The sequence below is a fragment of the Antedon mediterranea genome, chromosome 5, assembly GCF_964355755.1.
Source record: "Antedon mediterranea chromosome 5, ecAntMedi1.1, whole genome shotgun sequence".
In the NCBI taxonomy this organism is placed as follows: domain Eukaryota; kingdom Metazoa; phylum Echinodermata; class Crinoidea; order Comatulida; family Antedonidae; genus Antedon; species Antedon mediterranea.
The window spans coordinates 28,521,621-28,546,340 of NC_092674.1; the positions used below are offsets into that span (position 1 = coordinate 28,521,621).

The 24,720-nt window shown below is 33.6% G+C and overlaps 2 protein-coding genes across 3 annotated transcripts in view; one reads left to right on the plus strand and one right to left on the minus strand.

Moving 5' to 3' along the window:
• Window positions 1-393: 393 nt before the first annotated feature.
• Window positions 394-5,524, plus strand: LOC140050257 (carbohydrate sulfotransferase 14-like). Of its 2 annotated transcripts, XM_072095370.1 has the most exons (5): window positions 394-557; window positions 1,411-1,504; window positions 3,047-3,188; window positions 3,639-3,676; window positions 3,866-5,524. In XM_072095370.1, exons 3-5 carry the CDS (start codon window positions 3,083-3,085, stop codon window positions 4,751-4,753), a joined length of 1,032 nt encoding a protein of 343 aa, XP_071951471.1. In that variant the 5' UTR covers window positions 394-557; window positions 1,411-1,504; window positions 3,047-3,082; the 3' UTR covers window positions 4,754-5,524. The 2 variants fall into 2 exon arrangements, with proteins under 2 accessions (XP_071951471.1, XP_071951472.1); XM_072095371.1 differs by lacking the exon at window positions 1,411-1,504 and having other exon boundaries at window positions 3,866-5,523.
• A 220-nt stretch (window positions 5,525-5,744) lies between these two features.
• The window catches only part of LOC140050256 (rho guanine nucleotide exchange factor 17-like), a 60,736-nt gene continuing 41,760 nt past the window's right edge, over window positions 5,745-24,720 (minus strand). The window contains exons 6-17 of the mRNA XM_072095369.1: window positions 20,622-20,849; window positions 20,133-20,236; window positions 19,423-19,624; window positions 18,559-18,680; window positions 15,824-15,915; window positions 14,971-15,247; window positions 14,275-14,555; window positions 13,710-13,806; window positions 11,495-11,652; window positions 10,361-10,509; window positions 10,002-10,176; window positions 5,745-9,364 (exon numbers count right to left, since the gene is read on the minus strand). Of these exons, the coding sequence (XP_071951470.1) occupies window positions 8,910-9,364; window positions 10,002-10,176; window positions 10,361-10,509; window positions 11,495-11,652; window positions 13,710-13,806; window positions 14,275-14,555; window positions 14,971-15,247; window positions 15,824-15,915; window positions 18,559-18,680; window positions 19,423-19,624; window positions 20,133-20,236; window positions 20,622-20,849 (2,340 nt within the window). The 3' untranslated portion in view covers window positions 5,745-8,909. The remainder of the gene's footprint in view (window positions 9,365-10,001; window positions 10,177-10,360; window positions 10,510-11,494; window positions 11,653-13,709; window positions 13,807-14,274; window positions 14,556-14,970; window positions 15,248-15,823; window positions 15,916-18,558; window positions 18,681-19,422; window positions 19,625-20,132; window positions 20,237-20,621; window positions 20,850-24,720) is intronic.

Sequence of the window (24,720 nt, forward strand, 5' to 3'; positions counted from 1 at the left end):
CCATGAAGGTACAGTATATCTAATTTTGCACCTCCATGGTTTTAACCATAGAGATATTCTCTATGTTTTTCAACATCGGCGGCTAGAGGGGTACAATATATAATCTTTCATTCAATTTATTAAATAAAAGCCTTTAGAACACAAACCTTAAACCGAGCATTATAGTATGACATGCTACCCACTTAATTTTTAACTATTTTTTAGTCTCGTGGCAACTGTGGAAATCTCGGTGGCTAGACAAGAATAATTTGTTCCTAGTTACGTAATAGCGCGACAATAATCTTTCATCTGTCAGAAATCTTTTATGAATGTTATTTCGCGCTAAGCACAGGCTTATTCGAAGACGATCCCCAATCCCATCACCATTGACCTCACAGAGAGCGACACGGACAAAATTACACTGTACTGGTATTTCCTTCGAGCGAGGAAGTATCCCATAATAATTCATGTTTACTTTTAAATATTTGTGTTGATTATAATTTATAAACCAGTTTAGTTAGCTACATACTTTCTTTGGTAGTCAATCACGTGACGTGACCAGATGTCGCTAATTTAACGTAAGTACAATCTTAATTCTTTCCGTTTCTTCTAAGTCATCGTCACCCGAACAGGTTTGAGTTACAGCTATGATTTGTAGCCTGAGGCAAAACGACTTCATCAAGCCTGCGACTGCAGTTAATGTATTTCTAAAACAAAACATATACATTTGTATGTCTATCCATAGAGAAATAATCATAATTTATTTCTCCCATGGGGAGGTAAACATTTTTACCTGCATGTTTCTCTAGCAGGGTCTATCTACTATAAGTTTACGTTCTAGTATTTGTTATTAGGCATACTTAATCTTAGTGTTAGTGTATTATAAGTAAGACTAACTTTGCTACACGGTAGGCCTACAACATCTTTGTGAAAAATAAACAAGCAAGACAGGAATGGACTTATTTTAGTAGGCTACTTTCAACCATGTTTCAACAGAAATTATTCAAATTATAATGGGTATTTTTCGAATGATAATCGTAGATTAAAATACAACTGCACACTTCTCTACCTGGTGATGTTTCATAAAATTAATAGGCCTCGCATACACGCGTGTAACACGCGAGAGAACGCAGGCAATGGTATGTTAATCCGTGATCATTCCCATTGTACGGCAGGTATTCAGATCACATACAAACAATCTATAGGTAGTGCAAAGCAAATATACTAGTGAATTAACATCGATTGACCAGCACTTTGCTGATCAAAATAATAATAATATTATAATGTTCCGACTACTACGTCTGACACACTTGTGAAAATTATATATAGATTATTAGATACGGTTGCTATACATAGCATACGTTCATTGGAATAAACACATTGGAATCACTGTAGTTTACTGAGACTGCTGTATTTATGTTATACCTTCAGGAATCTTCATCTGTGATCAGCTGGCTGTGATTTGATTATTTATTATAATGCCTAGTACACCTTTCTGACAGAAAATAATCTTGATTTATAATAGGTAGGTAGGTAATAATAATTATATATAGCTATAGGTTCACGTATGTATATGTTTTTCAATCACAGACGCAGTTTTATGGAATGAGTTATGGTGTGACCGTGGTTCTAAATTTTAAACACTATACTTTAAGGCCAATTTACACAAGCGAGCGGTAACGGTAATAAAAATATAGAATCTTTGTTATTGCGTATGACCATTACGCACACTTTACGAGCGGTAAAAACGGAAGCGGAAAACCGCGTAGCTTGTCCCACGTAGAATCTGTATCTATCCTGAGAGGGCAAACCGGCCTTAAAGGCCCAGGTTCGTGTAATGGTCATAAGGAATAACATATATTTTTATTACCGTTACCACTCGTCTGTGTAAATTGGAATTAACGCTTAAAAGATTTTTAATCCGGACTCAGTATGGACGTAGCTTACATACATTAATAATGATTATAATGATGATGCTTTGGTATGCAGTGTGGATGAATGTGATGATTGGTCAGATGCTGTTGAATATGATAATTAAACGATGATAATGATTAATGATTGTGGTACAGATTCGTCTCAACTACCGTAGCCATTATGTGATCATTTGAGATATTGGTAATTCATTAGCCGATTCGCGAGTATCTATAATTTTCCATCATGAGTAAATTCTGTCACGTGTGACACCTGTATCTCAGTTCATATCATTATGTGAAAACTGTTTTAGAGATTCTGGACATATTACTATACCGTAAAACCTCGAAAAGAAGCCCATGGGCTTCTTTTTTTTTAGTGCTCTTGGGTGGGCTTCTTTTCGAGATGGGCTTCTTTTCGAGATGGGCATCTTTTCGAGAGTACTTTTGCAAACTGTAGAGGGGGGCTTCTTTTCGAAATGCATGCTGTAAATTTTATGAATTTCTACTTAAATAATATGACTTTTGAGACATTTTTTCAATCATGAAACTATGTTAAATATACCAATTAAAAACAATATAAAAGCAAAAAAAAACAGTCCTATGATTCACTGTCAAATACAATCATTTGTGAAAATTCCCTGCCGATTTTACATATTTTCCAACGAAGCAGACAAGAAAAAGATACAAGATCGATCAAAGCACCATTTGGACGACAATAAACTGTAAAATAAATGTATGATAAACTCGATCATACATATGAATTATTATCATCAGTCTGCATCACAAGTATCTGGCATTAAATTATCCTACTACAGTAACTCTTAATCACGTGTTTGTATTGTTTATTTCTGTTCCTTTGACGTTCAGTTGATAAACCTACATTCTTAATACAGTATAGTAGTCTATTTCGAAAAGAAGCCCATACTATCTTGAAAAGAAGCCCAGGGGGCTTCATTTCGAGATGGGCTTCTTTTCGAGAGTACTTTTGCAAACTGTAGAGGGGGGGGGGGGGGCTTCTTTTCGAGGTTTAAGCCCATGGGCTTCTTTTCGAGGTTTTACGGTATGTAGAGAGACAGTACAGAGAACGCGACAGCGATGACATAATGATAATCTTTAAAGATAAAAATAATAATAATAATTTCAATTTTAAATAGATTAATGTGTCTTTGAGGAACATCCCATCCGGCGTTATGAAAATTAAAGGAGATTTCCTAGGAATATTAATCACATCCGTTGTGATGGTTTTCTTGTTCTGGAGAAGTGTTCCAAGGTCTACTGTCAACTCAACCAAATCCGGTAGTAAAGAATTAATTCTTATTAATTGCTAGTTCTTATATCTATCATCATCCACGTTGTCATCGTAATCATGACGTAATTATCGCCTACCATCATCGTCTTATCTCCTTCAGCATCAACCATCATCATTTGTATTATAGGCGTCTCCATCATGATCAATAATCATTATTAACATCATCTCTTATATCAGGGTCCTAGCCAACATGAGGCAGACGAGACGCTCGCCTCGTCTGACATTTTCAATTTTTACCACCCACTCCAATTCCCAAAGCACATATCGTAATAGCCTCTTCTGTTTTTAACCTCTCGTTACGGCCTTGGCTCTAGTCGTTGTTCGTTATCGTCATAACTTGTAGGCTTACCTTATCGTTATCAATCATTGTCATTCGCCCCTCCCGCACCCCGCAATTTGTAACAAATGATTAACTTTATTTCGCTCTTTTGTTTCAGTTATACCAAAAGCCAAGTCTATTACAGTTAATGAAAAGGTAAAATTACTGTTCGATGTATAATTTAGATTAATTTTATAGCGTGACCATGGAATTACGTTTTAATTTTGGTTTCAAACGTCAAAATGTTATCCGCAAAAATATTGAATACCATTTTTGCTTCGGTGCATAATTTTTCTTTTTGGTTACACCCTTTCATGAAATAATAAAGATTGTTTTCATCAACAGCAAAGAGATTTCCTAACTCGAATGCGTAACATCCAGTATGGTCGCAAGCAGACGATTAAAGAGGCGTGCCGGAAGTACAAGAATGACATTGGAGATGTCGACGTCTTCAAAAAACCACCTTGGAATATAGCCGTGAATGATGAATACAGGTTTATATACTGTTTCACACCAAAAGTAGCAAGCACCAGTTGGAAACGCATCTTGCTGGTGTTAAACGGGTTTATGAACGACACGGGCGATCAGCCGCAGTATGTTGTAAATCGCGCGGGAATGAGCTCATTCCACTACCTTGATGAACGGTCACCCAAAGACATTAAATATATACTGGATTCCTATACTAAATTTATGTTTACAAGAAATCCGTTTTCAAGAGTCCTGTCAGCGTTTCGTAACAAACTCGCCCCAGATACAAATTACAGTCAGTCCGATGTATGGCGGAAAAAACTTGGGTATTATATTTCTACGCTGTATAACAAGAACAACGAACCGGTAGTAGATAAAGACACAAGTTACGACTTAACTTTTAAAGATTTTGTGCGATTTTTGATAGATGAAAATCAGACGAATCATAAACATTGGGAAAATATACATTGGGGTTATCAGTACGATCGATGTCGCCCTTGTGAGATCAAATATGATATTATAGGTAACTTTGAAACTCTTCAAGACGATTCTAAATACATTATGAAAATTACAGGTACGTCGGATGTGACGTCATTTCCATCGTCGAATGGCAGTAACCCGACAAATAGTTCTAGTAAGACCAGTCTGCAGTCGTACTTTTCAGGTTTGCCGCTCGAGTACGTTCGATCGCTGTATGAACGGTTTAAAATTGACTTTGAAATGTTCGGGTACAAGAGACCAACGTTAAATATTCCATATAAATGATGATTAAATTATGTGTTATTAGTTGTAAAGTTCCGTATTTATTCCGAGATTCCCGCCAATTCGTAAGGATAGTCTGAACGTATTCGTTCACAGACTTTTTCTTTCGGAGCTGGAGTATCGTTTTTTTTGTAGCTGATTGTGTACAAAAGTGAGTGTATATGCATACAGTAATTCCCTGGCGGAGGTAACTGGTTGAATGTGTCGACAAAACAATCGTTTGGTTGTGGTCGTAAAATGTCCATTTGCTGAATTTAAGTACAGATAAGAAAAAATCCGAAAGGAGATCCAAAACACGCATTCACACTGTTTCGAAGAATCATTCAAAATTTCTGTAGACCTACTTATGTGTATAATTCTGTGTTTCCTTTTCCTAAAGCTTGGTTCCAACTAGCGACGCAACGTCAGAAAATGCCCTTCCTTATAATTGTGTTTTCCACCGCCTGCGTGAAATCAAACCTGCTATGTTTGCAGTATTGTTGCATCGTTGGTTCTCACTTGTGATTACGCAATAATACAGCACTTTGTGTCGATACGTCGCTGCGTTGTAGTGTGAACCACGCTTTAAGAAGTACGTATTTTTTCCGTGCCGGGTAGATAAAGCTGGTTTCCACTTGGACGCAACGCAACGATTAAGCACAACGGGAAGGACCAATAATCACAAGCGACAATTCGGACGATGCGTCGTGATTGGTCAAATTATGGTAGGATTGCTATACTACTGTAGTGGGGACAGCTTAGTTGGTGCTATAAAAACGCTCTGTCCTGTAATTCATAAAAAATAAAATCTAAAAATATTAAAACATATATATTGTACTTATTTCTGTCACTAATTTACACCAGCATTCAATTCAAATATTCATATTTTTTCTAAGCATATTTATTATCGGCATCATCTACCAAAATGTAAATGTTCTTTAATACACAAAGTCCTATTTAAAAACCCATTGTGACGTAACCCGTCACTTAAACTCCGGTCCCGCCCCTCTGGAACGTATATAAAGGAGTTGTTCCATCAAACACTGTAAATGACACCTTAAGTTTACAAAAATACACATTTAACACAATACCACATCAGTTTATGGGTAAAAATTGGAAAATCTGTACAATCTCTTACGAACATTATCTCCAGTTTTTCTTCCAACGGACGCACTAATTTTTTTCAACAATTCTATTTCACAATTTCAAATTCTTTTATAAACATTAATAAAATTAATAAATAGCTTTATAAAAATCTAACAAGATTAAATAATCGATTTAATTTAATTATTGAAAAATTAACGATTGAAATGTAATATATATTGGGGATTATGGAAATTTGGTCATAATAATATAATTAAAATTAAAGATTTCGTAAACTTCTTTAATTTATAGCCTTAATTTAGAACTTAAATTTACACACATTAAAATATATAATAAATATTTAAAGCTCTGTCTACACTATCAAAAATGTATGCGACAAAAAAAATAATGTCATATCACTATACCATATTTGGGCATATCACTAGCATTTGGGCACATCACACTTTTTTGTCAAACTAGTTTGAATGATAGTGTAGACAGAACGTTAAAGGAGAACCTCTATTACATGAGTCCTGGTTAAGGGTTGGTCGTAGTGGTAAAAACATATCTCCCCCCTCTAAGAAAGTGTCCTTAATAATAATTGTGTATGTTCTCTGATCTGAATAGTCTTCGGCAAAGTGGGTTTCGGCAAAATGACGTGATACTGTTTCAAAGGAGGGTTCTCCTACTGTATATTTAAATAAACAATGCACTGTAGTTGGATAGAAAATATTCTTGCCAAATAAATTATTATTATTATGAGAGATCAGCACAAACTATTTAAGATATCCGAAGATTTTAAGGATACCAGCCTTTTTCTCATAATCCTCTCCCCTTCCGAGACGAGTAAAAAATAGAGGTTCCGTCCGATATAGGTTTATTAACAGACCGTGGATCTGTAGGTCAACTGGATCGATTGCCCACATCACCAATTTGTTCAGAAAGTCCTAGTTAAAATAATGAATATAAATACGTACTGTAAATTATTAAATAAGTACAGTCTGGTATAAAACTATAATTAAATTATTAAAATACTACAGGATGGATACAGGTCAAGGTCATAGTTCAAAAATGAACAAGGTGAATGCACTAAAAGGTGTTTAACATGAATACGCCAATGTTTTGAACTAATTTAGATAGTTAAGGCCAATTTACACAGACGAGCGGCGACGGTAAATATAAAATAATATAGAATCTATGTTATAATTCCTTATGACTATTTACACACAACGTGGAACGGACGGGCGGTTTTCTCTCAGGATACAGATTCTACGTGGTTTTCCGCTTACCGTTACCGCTCGTCTGTGTAAATTTACCTTTATGCATAATAGGCCTACTTGATCATTGATATAATAGGTTCTCTACAAAATATCTGAAGGAAGAGATATTACCGATAATACTGAAGTTACTGCAAATGTAAAAACCCGCACCCACTCCCTACCGCGCGTCGCCCACTATCTACCGCGCGGCGTCCACTCCCTACCGCGCAGCGCCCACTGCCTAATTAAGGACTTCTGTTCCTTTCTTTTAGAAGAATTTAGAAAGGGAAATCCTAAACCAAATAGTTACGAGTTATACAGTTTGTTACTGTTGTTGGTGTGTAATTATCTCTCTTTTTTTTCATTGAATATTCATGATTTCCCAGCCTCTTCACTTTAAACTTATTGCCAACAGAAATGTGCATATATTATTTCATAATACCTCTTTAAAAACATAATTTCTGTAAAATAAATATTAATGTTGATGTACAAATAACATTAACTACAAATGAATAAGATAAATATTTTCGAAATATCTCTATTAAAATAATATGTTAAACAAAAACTGCAAAATTGGATATATTAATTTCAATTGCCCTTTTAAAAGCACACAATATTATTATACAGCACATCCTATATAAAGTATATGTTTATTATTCAAATATAGTATATTATTATTTAGTGAAAATATATAAATGTTAATTTATTTATCAATAGACTAGTATAATGCAAATGGGATGGTTCAAACTTAAAATTACAGACTGTTATTTAAGCAGCACACTATCAAATGCGATGTAAGTCACAATTGGAAGACATAAGCAATCATAATTATGTCATACTTATGTGACGTCACAGACTTGGCAAGATCCGTGGTAATGCGATAGAGGGCAGTAGCACAGTTTAACAAAATATTAAAATGATAACAGAATTAATAATTCTGTATGTCAGCCAGCACTAGACTAGACATAAGTTTAGTTTTACATGTGAAATATAGATAGAGCAAGGCAATCTTAAGCTCTGTCTACACCATCAAACTTGAAACTTTATGTGAAAAAAGTTATGTGTCCATATATAGCCATGATGATGTCATATCACTACCATATTTGTGCATATCACCACCACATTTAGTCACATCACATTTGTCAAACTAGTTGGATAGTGTACACAGAGCTGAAACAACTATCTTGGATAGAGTCTCAAGTCTGTCAAAAAATTCATAATAAAATTATCTAATATCTGTATCGGCCACAATACGCTCATCTTTACAAATTCATACAGATAATATTGTTTATACAATCTTTGATGAATACAAATCTGTATCATAAAATAAATTCTTTCTCATACTGATATTTTATGTAAAAACAAGGATTCATCAATTCAATTTATTACTTTCTAGCGATAGAAATGTTTTATTATCTACAGTATTTATTTATTGAACAAAAGTACAAATTTCTAGATAGAGTACAGGAAATTGAGTGTAAAATGAGATGCTAACTAAATATTTTATGTAAAACACAGTTGTATATGTGTCATACTCCATGATATGTGTACGCACTGCTATATAAAGTCAAAATTATTTTACTTTAGTTACTGCAGTAACTATATTTATAAGCAGGATAATCATACACATTGTTTACACTCATAAATTTCATGTCGAAACAAAATAAAAACATACTGTATTGCAGTAAAAATTGTTGTTTCTGCAGTAACTGCAGTAAAATAATTTTCTCATGATCTTTTTAATACGAAAATTATTTTTGTCTTATTTATAATATAATATATTTTCACAGCTGCGTGTTTATATATAAATATATAATATTGTATATAGCTTTATTACTTTAAACTTGCCAGAGTAAAAGATGGTTCGTGCTGTCCTCCTTGCCAGCCGACTCGTTCGGAGACGTCAACCCAAAGTCTTCGTACCCGTCACCGCCGCTAATCACCATCATGTTCGACATAATACTACCCGCGCTCGACACCGGACGATGAGTTTTATTATTTACTATCTTATTCTTACTTTCTGGAACCTGCACGCTGATTTTTCTCGTGTTTATAGGCTTTGGTGAAGGTATATCGACAGCAGCTAAGAAGCGCACGTGGCCCGTATGACCCTGGGCTGATCCGGTTACTGTTGGTAGTTCTTCGATACCGGTCGTGGTGGATGTGATTTTTGGGAGGGGTACAGTGAGAATGACCCCTGCACTTGTTCCAACCCAAAGTAGATCTTTGCATATTAGTAAAGAGGTGATGCGTAAACATGCAGCTTTGTGCTGACGAATAATCGCATCAGAACCTATAAACGAAAAAGAAAATAATAATATTACTATCCTATCAAAACTAAAGCTCTGTCTACACTATTAAACTTTATGTGACAAAAATAATGTGATGTGTCCATATATATACATGATGATGTCATCCAACTACCATATTTGGGCATATCACTACCATATTTGGAACCATCACACTTTTTTGTCACATAATGCTTTAACAATGGTAAAGACTACTAAAGCCTTACTTTACACTGAACATCACAGCACAACATACCTTTATAAAAACTGTAAATTTTAGTAAAAAATTAATAAAACAAAGTATTTCAAACGATAAAAGGAAATAGAGAAATAATCAAAATTAAGAAAAATTTAAGTTTACCTAATTAACAGTCTCTTCATAGTCTACTATTTTCAATAGATCTCTTGGTCTTTTTTGAAGAAATTAATTTTACACTTACAATTTTTACACAAAAATGTATTCACAACCAAAATATAGACACATACATTACATGCTAAACCCACTCTTCACCCAAATTTCGAAAATGATTACAAATTACAATGCAAAAGATAGAGTAGATACAGTTTTAACTTTAACACTTCATTATACAATTTTCAATAGGCCCTAAATCAAAATCCTGGATCCGCCACCGATAGCATTACCTGCAAGCATTTTGTGAACAGTTTGTGTAACGTCTACTTCACAGAGGCTCTGATAGGTGATGGCGTGGTACAATCGCACCACCGCGCTACTCTGCAACGACACCCACACGCTCCATCCGCTACTAACCATTGCATAAACAGCTCGTTGGGAATCATCGCTAACAGTAAACTGATGCTGAAATACAAATAAATTTAAACTTATTTTCCTTTTTGTTAAACAATTGAAAGTTAGAATGAAAATGAAGTCCAATGAAAACTAAGGAAAATGCACAACAAAAACAAGAAGAGACAATGGAAACAAAGAACTAGATAATATTTACAATAATAGAACTCATATATATTAATATATGATTACTCACTTCAACTGCAAGAGTGTGAGGGTCGACGATAAGTACACTATTATGACATCCACACCATATTTTCGAGCTAACAGCAACCATACAATTGATGGGCGTGTTACTGCTACCAATCGTAAGTGATATTGGGTTGCAGGTGTCCCAAGATTTACCTGTAATAATAAAAAAAATATATAATAACTACATAAGTATTCCAAGACACAACTTTGCGCTGATTACTAGCTGCATTTGGGAGAATGTTTCCATTCCATTCAATGTTTGATCCAAAAAAACATCAAGTGCTTTTAAATCCAGGATATTATTATATTATCATTAATAGGGAGGTTTTGCAATCTTACGAATACGATAACGAAAACGGATACGTCATACATTTGTGAAACTTTTGAGCTGATCCCCATTTCATATTCGTAAAGCGTATTCGTGTTGACGAATATCACCAGTCATATTCGTAACTACAAAACGAGTATAGTTTTTGATCTATTTGCACATTTTGCATTTGAATCAGGAATGATTCATGATTATAATATAATTATAGATTTATTGAAAGTAATTTACTAAAGTAATTTACTAAAATGCCAAGTCAATTTTGATAAATAGCAGTTTTTAAAGTCCTCACTCGCTTTGATGTTACGCTAGGCCTAGGCAGCCAAGCACCAAGCAACACGTACCTGCGCTTCGCTCAAATTTACCGCAGTCATATTTTGGACGCGCCTCAATATTTCGTTGCCATGCGAAACAGATTTTTTTATGGCTTATGAAAACGAATACGTGTGCGTGACGTATCCGTTTTCGTTATCGTATTCGTAAGGTTGCGAAACCTCCCTATTATAAACAGCACGTAGCTTTTATTCACACTAAAAAGGGGTCAGAAACCTATTTCCCATCACTTCCAATCCTTTTCTTTAGTTTGAAGAGGGCACTCCAGCAAAAAGAGCATTCAAACAGGCTTACAAAAAAAGTGTGATGTGCCCAAATATGGTAGTGATGTGCACAAACATAGTAGTGATATGACATCATCATGCCCATTACATTTTTTGTCACATTAAGTTTGATAGTGTAGACAGAGCTTTACAGAAAATAGTGTACCATTGAACAAATAGTAACCGCCTCTAAATTAAAGCCACCAGAAAGACATACCTTGTTCCCGTTTGTATACCGTGAGGTCACCGTTAGCCAATGAGATGAAGACTTTGTTGTCGATATACAAGATGCAATGAACCGAAGCAGGGTGCCGAATCTTAGCCCTACTTTTTCGTTTTGTGCTGATGTTGTCTCCACATTGGTAAACATGAATACTGGAAAAAAAAACCACAAAAGATAAATGAAAATGGAATGTTTCTTATTTTTATATCTATCTAACTGATTCCACTTCGGAAAAATTAACCGATAATTAATAAAAAAAAAATAAAGATTAATAAAATCAGATTTTGAATAGGCCATTTTGCAGTTTTAATAAAGTTATTCACTTCTGTAGGAAAAAAAGATAAATGAAAATGGAATGTTTCTTCTTTTTATAATTAAATTACCCTGTGGAAACAGGGTCTAACTGATTCCCCTTAAATTAACCGATAATTATCTCATTCAAATCGGATAAATTTTAACCTTTGACCTGAAGGATAAATCATTGTGTTGTGATTGGGTCCTTGGTTGTTTGGTAATGTCTGATTATGTGCACTTTATTTTTGTATTACTTATCTAACGGGTTGAAAAATTAACTGATAATTTTGTTATGGCTGCGAAAAACACGGCCATAGTATCTAACTAAACAAAAAAGAAATAATATGCTTTCTGTACGATTATAACTATAATAAACGCCCCACCCCTAATAAACACCCCGCCCATAATAAATGCCCCGCCCCTAATAAACGCACGCCCCCCCCCCCCTAATAAACGCCCCGCCCCCTGATAAACGCCCCTCTGAGATTTTTTCAATATTGTAGTTAGTGTTCAAATAAAATTGCATGTGTATCCAGTCCATATAGGAGGAGCCTTGGATTGGTATTAAAGAGAAATATATTTATTTCACCCACTAGCGGTAAACGTGATTATGTATTATGTTAATTCAGTGTGTGTAAATTACCTCAGTATGTGTAATTTATTCCAGTGTGTGTAAATTACCTCAGTATGTGTAATTTATTCTAGTGTGTGTAAATTACCTCAGTATGTGTCATTTATTCCAGTGTGTGTAAATTACCTCAGTATATGTAATTTATTCCAGTGTGTGTAAGTTACCTCAGTATGTGTAATTTATTTCAATATATATGTAACAATAAACTGTAAAGCAATTAATTCTGTAGCTGCTATTTTCAATCGGATAGCAATTAAGAAACATAAGATTTATGTATGCAGGTTCACGACTGTTTCAAACTTCAATGTTTATTTTCTATTAAGCTACATTGATAGACTGCTTGCAACGAACGAACAAACGACTGCGTGTAATACGACAGATTGACCTATTCACAATACCCGTTGGCATCAGTTACTGATCTAAGCACATAGCATTAACGTTAAGGATTATTACATCAAGCTACCTATTAGATTATCAATCTCAAACTAAACATAATCTGTCTGGATATGTTTTGAAATGTAATGTCTGTATTATTTATTGAAATACGTATTAAAATAATTTCTTAATGTTCTCAGCACAACCTGAATATTATTATAGAGCATTGTTATTGTATTTTTAGTGGCACTGTAGTTTGGTGCTTATATGCATGCTTATCAATCCCACATTCCTGGGGCCAAATCCTTTTGCAAGATTTTGAATAAGTACTATAAGGTAAGCATAATTTAATACAGTAATTATAATTAATAAATATAATTATATATAATAATCAAGATGTATTGTCCTCATGAAAAATGAAGATTAATACAAATAAAAAAAAATCCACAAAATAAACCGTTAAATTCAACCAAAACCCGATGGACTTCCAGTCAACTTGAATATTTTAAAATTATAGTTTTGTCAAGTAAATCATTTTAATTTCTCGATTCAATTTTTGGTCAAAGTGAATAACTATAATGGCATACTATAAAAAAAAACATTTAACAATTTTTTTGTTCTTTAACTGTGAAAAGTGTGTTTGATCTTTCCGTGCCTCCTTTTATAATTGTTTTGTCTTCTTTGTTATGTATATGGCAGAAATTGAATAAATAAAAAGAAAATAAATTAAAAAAAATAAAAAGTGTAGATATGCCTAGTTTTTATTTATAGTGTAAATGTGCAACTTTAATAATATTTTTTTGTTTTGACAATTGAAAAAAAAAATGTTTGATGGAAGGCAGCATGTGATTTGGTTCATTTATTGCTTGCTGAACCGTGACCAAGTGATCTGAATGCAAGTAGACTTACCATCCGTCCTCTGTACCCAGCCACATGGTAGGCTGCGCTGCTTCAAGACAATCTTTGAATTGTCTGTTGCCAGAACGAAGCCGTTCAACATCGTCATCTATCACAAAGAAGAGATTAGGATTATTAAACACAAACAAAAATCTTTTATTATGCATAATTATATCTTGTGATCACTATTAGAAAGTTTCTTTTGCCAACGTTAAAAAGCGAGGCATATTTTATTTATTTATTCTTTCTTTTGACTGGATTGCATTTTCAGTAATGTAGTACTGCTTTTCAAAATGGTCCAGTTACAAGGTTTAAAAGTTATAACATATATACAGAAAAATAAAAGCATACATAGGCTTAATTTGAAAGGTATATACAGACAAGTTAAAAACAAAGTTTCTTTTGTATAAAAGACATATATACATATAAAGAAAAATAAAAAGTAGAAAAAAAACACATATATTTTGATATAATGCATGTTGGGAACAGCCATAGCTTCATTCTTTACTGGGTAACAATAACAGTGATTTAAAATGCTTTAACAATTCATACAAGCAAAATAAAAAGACAAAAATACCAGAGCTTGCTTCATCCATTGCGGATTCCTCAACAAACAGTGGACCTTGTTGACCAATCACAGGTGACATGATATCCTCATCCAGTTCGCTGTCGTCCGAGTCAAACGCCATGATATCAGCTGCCTTGTTGCTAAGGTTCATTGCAGGAGTTGAATTCATAACAAAACTTGATTTGTTAGCATTCTGGTGGACAACTTTCGGGGTTGGGGACACGGGTGATGAATTGTTCGGAGGTAAATTCTCCACAGGACGAGGGCGTGGTCTTCTTTTCATTGATGACCTACATAAAATTAAACAATTTAAAAAAAACATTTATACTTATACTATAAAAGCTTCCTATTGCTAATATTTGTGTGAAAGTAATAGGTTCAAAACCTCACAGAATCAATATTTTTTATGTTGCCCTGATGGAATTTATTGGTTGCCAAAACATATGGCAGCTAAAATGATCAAACATCTGATCAAGACTGGACTACTTCAACTTAATTTTACTTGGTTGCCCATCGGGACAAACCCTTTTAATTTCTAGTTGCCCTACGTCAATTTTTAGTTGCCGTATGTCAATTTTTGGTTGCCCGACGTCAATTCTTGGTTGCCCAACGTCAATTTTTGGTTGCCTGTCGTCAATTTTTGGTTGCCCCAGAACCAAAGACAACTGCCTCTGCAAGCCCAGCGTAAGTAAAATTCTTGTTTACCTATTGGAATGATCTGGTCCAGCTGGCACGGACATGACGCATAAGATCCTGGTGGAGCATACGGATATGCACGACACGACATTTGGATCTGGCGTCATGCTCAACAGACACACCTGACCGACGTAGCCATCGCTGTTACACACCCACACATCTCGTAAACTGTTACTCATCGTGCCCAAGCTGGGCGCCGCACACGTGAACTGCATCCCGCTGCGTGTCTTTGAGATTGGGATTGGGTAAAGAAAAACAGGAGGGAAGTAATCTTTGGAATAGGAACCTGGAGAAAAAAAATTTAAATGTTATCATTATAAAATAAATTCAAATTTATTATTTTACAAATTTGAATGTTATTTGGACTAAAATTATTATAAAAAAAAAAAGATTTTGTTTGTTTCATTTGGTACTAACAAAACATACAAGCTTTTTATTTATCCATCTTCTACTTTTATATTTTATATTTCTATGTTTTGTAAAGTTTATCACGTCTATTTCCAAAATGATTTTTTAAAAAATGATTAAATATAAAATGTTTTAAAGGCATAAAAACATTAAATGACGAGTATAAATGAAAATGTTAATTTATACTCATTTAATGTTTTTTTTACTAAAAAAAGCTCTCTATATACTTAGCTTTTAACTTGTTTTTACAAGCATTAAAACTTCATTATTGAATAATCCTAAAATATACAGTTTAATTCTTAAATCCCTGCTTTGTCAATCAATGATTAAATTGACTTGTTGATTTGGTTTAAGTATGTGAACAATAAATTGTGTTTAATTCCAAGGTACTATAATAGTATTACCTCCAATTACAATGAAAGTTTAAAAGCAATTTAAAGGAATAAATACTCACTAAGTTTTAACTTCGCTTCCGTAAACTTGCTTTCAAAATTCATTTTCAAATCTACATTGTTAAATACCAGAGTCATCGTTTCTGTTCCTTCCCTATATGAACACAAAACGGACAAAATGTTAATAGGGAGGTTTCGCAACCTTACGAATACGATAATGAAAACCGGATACGTCACACACACATATTCGTTTTCGTAAGCCAGTAAAAATCTGTTTTGCATGGCAACGAATATTGAGGCCGCCGTCCAAAATATGACAGCGGTAAAATTGAACAAGCGCAGGTGGTACGTGTTGCTTGGCTGCCTAGGCCTAGCGTAATGTCAAAGCGAGGGAGGACTTTAAAAACTGCTAATTATCAAAATTTACCTGGCATTTTAGTAAATTAATTTAGTAAATTACTTTCAATAAATCTATAATTATATTATAATCATGAATAATTGCTGATTCAAATGCAAAATGTGCAAAATAGATCAAAAACTATACTCGTTTTGTAGTTACGAATATGACTGATGATATTCGTAAACACGAAAACGCTTTACGAATATGAAATGGGGCTCAGCTCAAAAGTTTCACAAATGTGTGACATATCCGTTTTTCGTTATCGTATTCGTAAGGTTGCGAAACCTCCCTAATATCTACATAGTAATTAATTATCAAGGAAAATAGTAGATGGTGCAGCTGGTAGTACCAGTCCTTTGACCACAAGGTTGACAGTTCATATCTAACATCAATCATTTTTGTGTGTGTGTTTTTTTACATTGTAAGTAGATTAAAGCTGGTTCATACTAGGATATTAGTGAGCTTTTGATATGCGACAACCAATGACCAAAATATGTCATGTTAGTTTATTGTGCGCATGCAGAAATATTGGGATGCGTGTCCTCACCACCTCGACACAGGTTTGATGGTTATTAGGTCCAGGAAACGACTGACGACACATCGATTGACCTGACCTATGGTTATCTTTCGCAAATCGAAAGATCCCTATTAACTAATAACCATAAATATCCACATACATTTTTCATACAGAAAATAAAAGAATTTATTTTTTTTCAACATAAAATTATGGAATAACCATTTATTGTCTTCAAAGAAAAGAATTTTGCACAAATCCAATAAAATGACGTCATGATAAATAAGAACAAAAACATCATTTATGTATATTTATCGTCATTCGTTATATTTTTGTCCTAATATGAGTCTTTCAAATAAAATAAAAATGTTTAAACACCCACATCAGTGAATTAGTGGTCTGATTAGATTCTTAGAAGCAACAAATGTTATTAAGTAACTAATTAACTTCAATTCTCCAATTTCAAAAGTTGACATTTAAGTACAAAATACATCAATATACATTGATATTAATTATATTGATTGTAGTTTTTGTATAACCAACACATTACTTCTTGAGGCATCTCATTTCAAATAGACATTAAGAAAAGAAATGCATGAGTAGCCTAATAGAAATTGACCTCAGTAATTAACTCTGCTTGTTTATGTGCATTGTATATATACAAACAAATGCATAGTAGCTCTTAATCTTCAATACATCATTTAGTTCCATTATACTAGAAACTGAACTAGACGACAGAAAACAAGGTATGGACTTAACATGGCCGCCCTCTATTAATAATAACCTCAAATAATATGAAGCATTGTAATACAAACACATGCATAGTAGCTCTTAATCTTCAATACATCATTTAGTTCCATCATAGAGATATTAATATCTCTATGGTTCCATAGAGATACTAGAAAAGTACTAGAGAGTGAACTAGACGACAGAAAACAAGGTATGGACTTAACATGCTGCCTTCTATAAAAAATAACTTCGAATAATATGAAGAATCATATAAACCTACAGTTATATAAAATTAACAAATTGTTAATGGCAAAACATTAACATTTTCATAATATCATAGTAGTATTGCAGTACTTCAACATTCCCCTTAGTCACGAAAAGTGGTGCAGTGGTAACAAGAAAAGTGAACAATCTCCTGTAGGCCACATGGTTGTCAAAGACCACTGGGAAAAAGTGGTCAGGTTGAAACCATACCTTACTGGTGGCTATGGCCCTGTTAAAAATGGCACACAGCGAGTCTACAGTTGAAATTAAGGTTCTAAATTTCAAGGATTTTTAATGGCAATGGTCCTTTATGTGGTTGTTAATTAGAGATAGGTTTTAATTACAATAGATTTCCTTCCAAAATGCAAATTACTACAGCCAGTTCATTAACTGTTAATATCATATTACTTACTCCTACTTCATGGTGTTGTCCATTTAAGATATTCAAGACGTGTATGGTTAACCAAGCATGAATGATGTGACTTATTAAGAAAACCATCTTTATATAGCCAATATAGTGTGTAGTGGCACTTTAGTTTGCTTGCCTACAAATCTCAAAGTCCTGGGTTCAAATCAGGTCTGATATCTGATATTGATATTTATTTTATTTCATTTCAAGCACGACACAATAAAGTAAAATTGTAAAACAAAGAAATGAAACAGGCGGATAACCACAAAACAAGCAAAACAGCTTTTACAACTAGTGGTGCCCTATTAAAGAAACTACTAAACTACAATTTTTCTTATAAATTCTTATTACATTAGCCCCAAATGAAACTCCAAATAAGACATAGTGTTATTACGTGTCAAAAACAAAAAGTATTATTTGCACAAACACAACATAATACATTTTTAATTATATAATGTATTGCGAAATGTCATGAACTTACGGAGTTGTCGCTAATAATTCGACCTTGTTCATCAGCGCTGGTGGCACGACACGGAGTGTTTGGCGATCAGATATTTTACGATGTATGCCATCCATTAATTCTTTGATTACATCATTCAAAGCCTTGATAAAATCGTAAACATAAGAAACAATTATTTTATGTAATACCCAAGTGTCGTTTTTGACATTTTAGAATGTATATGACCAAATTAATAACATCAGGTGACATTACAAAACAAAGGTGTTAAATTTCTTTATGTGTATTGGAACACTCATTATTATTATTATTATTATTATTATTATTATTATAACAGTAAGTTTATGTAATGTAGGTACATAAGATCATAAGGTAAATTAACTGGACGTGCCTAACAATAAAGTAGTTCCAGTTGCTATATACCTTATATCTTATGTAACAATAAGATTACTATATTTTATTTTGTCTATAATTTGGACTTTTCAGTACCTAGCGGAGGACAGACCTAAATATTTAGGGGTGGTTCCTTGATTTTTTTAGTTTTTAAAATTGTATATTTAATTTATATACAATACATTTATTTTTATATAAACACATCAGGCACAGAGACATTTTTACTTTTATATTGCAATATTATATAATATTATTTAAGAATTTGTTTTGTCTGGAGTTACAGAAACACATCTGGGGTCATTGGCAATTTCTTTCCTTCCTCTATAATTAATAATAATTTTAAGAACCGATTAGGAGATTAGCCAATAATAATGATGAAAAACAATAATTATTGTAAGCTGATGTAATCCATCTCCCTCTCTTGTTAATTGCCCCATGATGGATGAAAAAATATATATATATTGATACTGATAATATTTTGTAAACAAAACAAACCTGATGAGAGCAAGCCAAAGAGTCTGCAAGACCACTAATCTGGTTTAATCTGGTGAGATCTTCTTCCAGCTTGCTGATCGTCTGGTCGTAGGCAATCCGTTTCGGTGTATGAGCTGGCTTCACAATCTCCATATCTTCAAGTTGGTACTTCCAGTTGAGTTTATACTTACTGGCGTCAATTGGTAATGAGGCTTGACTTAATCTAAAATTATTTAAAGAGCATTTTTGTATCAGTATAATATGGTAATATTTTGTTCAACGTTTTGTAAATTGTATACACATCCAACAGCAAGTAACTCATTAATTACAGTATAAACTATATCATAGTTTACCTGGTTTCATAAGAGGCTAAAGCATGGTTCCCACTTTAGACACAACTCAAGGACTTAGATGAATCGCAAGCAAGTTGACCCATGACAAGTGACAGTTTGAATAATCCATCGCTTGTCATTGGTCAAATCAGTTTACTTTGCGCTTAGGTCTTTGTGTTGCGTCTACTACTTTAAGGAGTGGGGTAGAAATAACCGTCAGTGAAATCAAAGTCAGGATTGAACCCTGAACATTGGGATTGGATGGTAACCTAATAACTACCAATGATACAGCTCCGCTATCTACCAAACTTCACTATATTATTAAGTGGGATGAGGTAAAGAGTGGACCAATGTGGACTGCACACTGTGGGTTGACATAAACGCTAATATTATACTTACACACTAAAAGACTGCCTCCTTCCAGGACCAGAGCGTCGCTTTACTGAAGCACAGACTAATAAATCAGAAAACAGGAAAAGGCATCGATCTTTTTTTGCTACTTTCTGTTGAAGATAAAGAGAGTTTGTAAGTGGGAAGATGAATATAAAAAAATTACTATTATGCACAACACTGTGTAATTCCTTGCTAATTAAATCTGAAAGTGTGCTACTTAAGCCCTGTTTACACTATCAAACAAGTTTGATGTGCCCAAATATGGTAGTGATATTCCCAAATACAGTAGTGATATGACATTATCATATCCATATATGGGCACATCACATTTTTGTCACATAAAGTTTGATAGTGTAGACAGAGCTTTAGACAGGTCAGCTGAAGACTTTCTAACAAGCTTTTTCATTTACTTCAATTTTATGTACAGTGCATTTATAACAGCCTACTTATATGTGCTATACAGTATACGATTTGAATATTACTCTTCTTTCTTACCAGTTCACTGAACGGATACTGGCGGATGAACCTCCGGTTTGGCGCGGCAAGCTCAATGTTGCCATCTATTAAATTCTCCAGCTCTCGAAGCATGGCAATATCCAACATGGCTTGATCAGCTTCATTCTTCTTATCATCGATTGCACGTGCCAGAGTTCGAATCTTACTCAATGCCACTTCAAGGTTCTCATGATCTGGATGATCTTCTGGTGTATTGTCTAAGAAATCCTGCAAAAGACAAGATAGTTTAAAGCTCTGTCTACACTTTATGTGAACTAGTCATACATGTCATCACTACCATATTTAGGCATATCACTACCATATTTAGGCATATCACTACCATATCTAGGCATATCACTACCATATTTAGGCATATCACTACCATATTTGGGCACATCCAAACTTTTTTCTCAAACTAGTTTGATAGTGTAGATAGAGATTTTGTTATCAATTTTAACTAGTAGCATATTTAAGAATGGATACTCTGTATGTCAATATCTCTCACTGTGAAATTGCAAATACAGTATTACGTTGTCTAAAAAAAACCTGAAATACATATGCGTATGGAGTTGCCTTTTCTGGTAAAACTTATTATGTATTGGACTACTGTATATGTACTCTAATGTAGATAACTTTACAGGTATGTAGCCACCAGTAAGTTGGTAAGGTTTCAACCTGACCACTTTTTCAGAGGCCTTTGACAACTCAGTGACTTTAACAGAGACTGTTCCCTTTCCTTGCGAAAACTGCACATCTTTATTTCTTATAATGGCTACATCTCACTGCTTTACTGTTAGTAAAATACTGTACTCCTCAATATGAATTAAATATAAACCACATTTGTGTGCCATGCCAGCAACCAAATTCCACAGGATATCAATATCTGTGGTTTTATTCTGACTTAACCTTTTTTTGTAATTGTGGTATAAAATTAACCCTAATATGTCATATTATCATGTCTCTCATGTAAAGAATCTTTGGTTTATTTTATCCTGTGGCCAAATGTGATATAATATCAATTGCTATGCAATAAGACTACACATTATACATAAAGCAATTAATATTTGTCACGTTTTTAAAGTTCTTTCTACAATATACTGTAACCTCTATCTTTAAATGAATAGGCTTATAGGAGATGTCAGATAAATAGGGGTTATAGTGGTTGAAACATAAATTTCCCCCATGTTTGTTTTACGGAATGTGTTCCCTGATTAGGGGTGTCCTCTAATATAGTGATATCCCAAAAGTGGTTCTACTTTATATCCTATATATGTGGTTTTAGGCAAAAGGGGCAAGACAACACTAGGCTGGTGGAGGGTGTTATGTGACCATTATGATAAGGCATGTGTGGCGGCACATATGTGGTCAAAGTTCATTTAGACCATGCTGTTCTGTATGTTGTTGTTCACGAGTGTTACAGTATTAAATGGATATACATGAACATCATTGTTGTGCCTCATTGTTATAGCCTAGTATTGTTACAGTAAACATGATACATGGTGGCAGCGGTAAACGAGTATGAGTACCCGGATTAAAATTGGAATAGCGATGCAGAGGGGTTAGTTAGCAATGGGAGGGAGGATTTTAAAATGGATAAATAAAACAATTTAAAAAAAGAAAAAATATCATCATCCGTGGCAAGTATGTATTAAATCATGCCAGTGATCTTTATTATGCTAATATTGTGGATGTCAGGGTATTCCCCCTCTAATCTGTGAAAACAAAATCTTTTTTAAGGAACTAATGAATTTACACCCACAAAAACCCCTTCACTAGGCATGCATAAAGCCAGTAATAAAGTCTTGAGATTGCTTGTGTAATTTAAGCATCGAAAAGCATCCATGGTTCAACACACACAGAATATCCAATCCATCATTTATAGCCAACTGAGCTTAATTCTAGTATTTCTCAACAAGTTCAATGCCATTACAGTATTCCTAATAATAATTTATCTAACACTTTCTGTATCCATCCAAGGTCAGGTTATTGCCATTTTATGTCAAGATGCATAATATGTGTATTATTAATTTAATATGCTTATATTCTAAATGTAAATTTTTTGTGTATAGGGTACAGTAGCTTTGCATCAGGGAGCTAAGTACTCAAAAAGCTTGAATCCACCCCTAGCCATCAGCGGCAAGCTCGGTGGGCTAGAGGTATGAACAACATGCTAGTAGTGAGTCCATGACTGTTTATACAACACGCCAATGTTGATGCTTGTTGATTTAGTGTGATTGTATAAACGGGCCCTAACAAAATTACATTAAATCAATAAAAAAGCAAGTATGGTCTCTAATGCAAAGATTCTTATAAAGATCTGTCTACACTATCAAACTTGTTTGTGATGTGCTCAAATATAAGATGACATCATCGTGTCCATATATGGACACATCACATTTTGTTGTCACATAAAGTTTGATAGAAAGTGTAGACAGAACTTAATTGAGATCTGAAAAAAAATACCAGAACATAGCAATGGAAGTTTAGGCCTAGCACGTCGCAAATTCCTTTGCAGAATTATCAAACTTTATTCAAGAGGAAATGTTATTTTATAATTGACAGCTATTTTTGACAGCTCTGTTGTTGGGATGACAACAATTAAGCTAAAAAAAGATAAAGCGATCAACTCAAAGTTTAATTGACATCAATTAAGAAGCTACGTATTTACAAATAGTGTCATTTTAGGAGAAGAAACATAATTGTCGCAAAATTTCTATTCTCTTAACAGAATTCTATCTTTAGAAATTTTGGAACCGTTCTTAACGATCATTTTACGACTTTGTTTGTGAACCATTTTTAGAATTGGATATGAAAAGATTCAATACTTAGGCGATGTTTTTACGTAATAAGTATAGAGCTCGTTGAGTCATACAGAGAAAAATCAGATTGCGCTATCAGCTATAAGACTAAAAACAAAACAGCACATGTTTTTAAAAGATGAGCCAAATAAATTGATTGATTTGAGTTATCAACCAGAGTTACACAGCACATACATACTGTATGTACAAACCATGAGCAAAACACTTAAACTATGTGGACAACCCGACACGTTAATCACCATTTTATAGTTATACATTATGATTTATTCAAATTTTTTTTTTCTTTAAAAGAAAATCTCATCAGACTTTATAATGTAATAATTTTAATTCTAAAATGAAAAAAATAAATGTTTATTTGAATTGAAATAATTCTATTGGGGTTCTGAACACAGGAATCGAGAAAAATATGGGTTTTTCAGAAGCTGTACCCAGAAATTCTTGAGACAACTTCCAAATTACAAATTTATTCTTTGCTTTAGCACAGCTGGTAACTTGTGTTGTTGGCCAATATCCAAAATCTTAATTGCTAATATATTATATTATACATTCTTTACCTGTTTAAAGGTAAATGTTTTAGAACATTTTTTATATAAACAAAATAACTGACTTGGCCCTAATAGGGTAGAATACTTTGAAAATGGGGAATCTGTTATCAAAAGGTGTTGGCATAGAATAAGGAAAACTGGTGATGATGTGCAGAGATTGAGATTCCTATAGTAGCTTTTCAGTGGTAACACAAATAAATACAGAAGTTGTTTTCTACAACACCATCTGCAAAGACACAACAATAATAAATAGGTCACAGAAGAAATAACATCGGCAAAATAACGGTTGTTCGATCCAGTTTCGATGTTCACACTAGTTGATAGACAATAAATAAAACATTCCAAAATATAAATATTATGACGTTGTTTTAAATGTTTCACATTTGGTTCACCCTGAAGAACATTGCCATAAAAAACGGTTATTAATAGCACAAACGCAATCCGTCATTACAGTTTTAAATTTCTGTCTACACTATCAAACTCTACAGTATGTGACAACAAAATGTGATGTGCCCATATATCACTACCATATTTGGGCATATCACTACCATATTTGGGCATATCACTACCATATTTGGGCACATCACACTAGTTTGATAGTGTAGACAGCTTAACAACCATATTACAACAATCTATTTCAAATGGTTGGTTTTATTGTGAACGACAGGTATACTTTATCATTAGCACTTTTTCTTCGAAACTACGTTCAGACAAACAAGTTTAATAGACATCATT

Excerpts from the sequence above, each read along its gene's own strand:
- LOC140050257 (XM_072095370.1), top strand. The coding sequence starts at position 3,083 with ATGAAAATTAAAGGAGATTTCCTAGGAATATTAATCACATCCGTTGTG. Across the intron at positions 3,189-3,638 it reads TGTCAACTCAACCAAATCCG|TTATACCAAAAGCCAAGTCT; the intron begins GTAGTAAAGAAT and ends CTTTTGTTTCAG. Across the intron at positions 3,677-3,865 it reads CTATTACAGTTAATGAAAAG|CAAAGAGATTTCCTAACTCG; the intron begins GTAAAATTACTG and ends TTTCATCAACAG.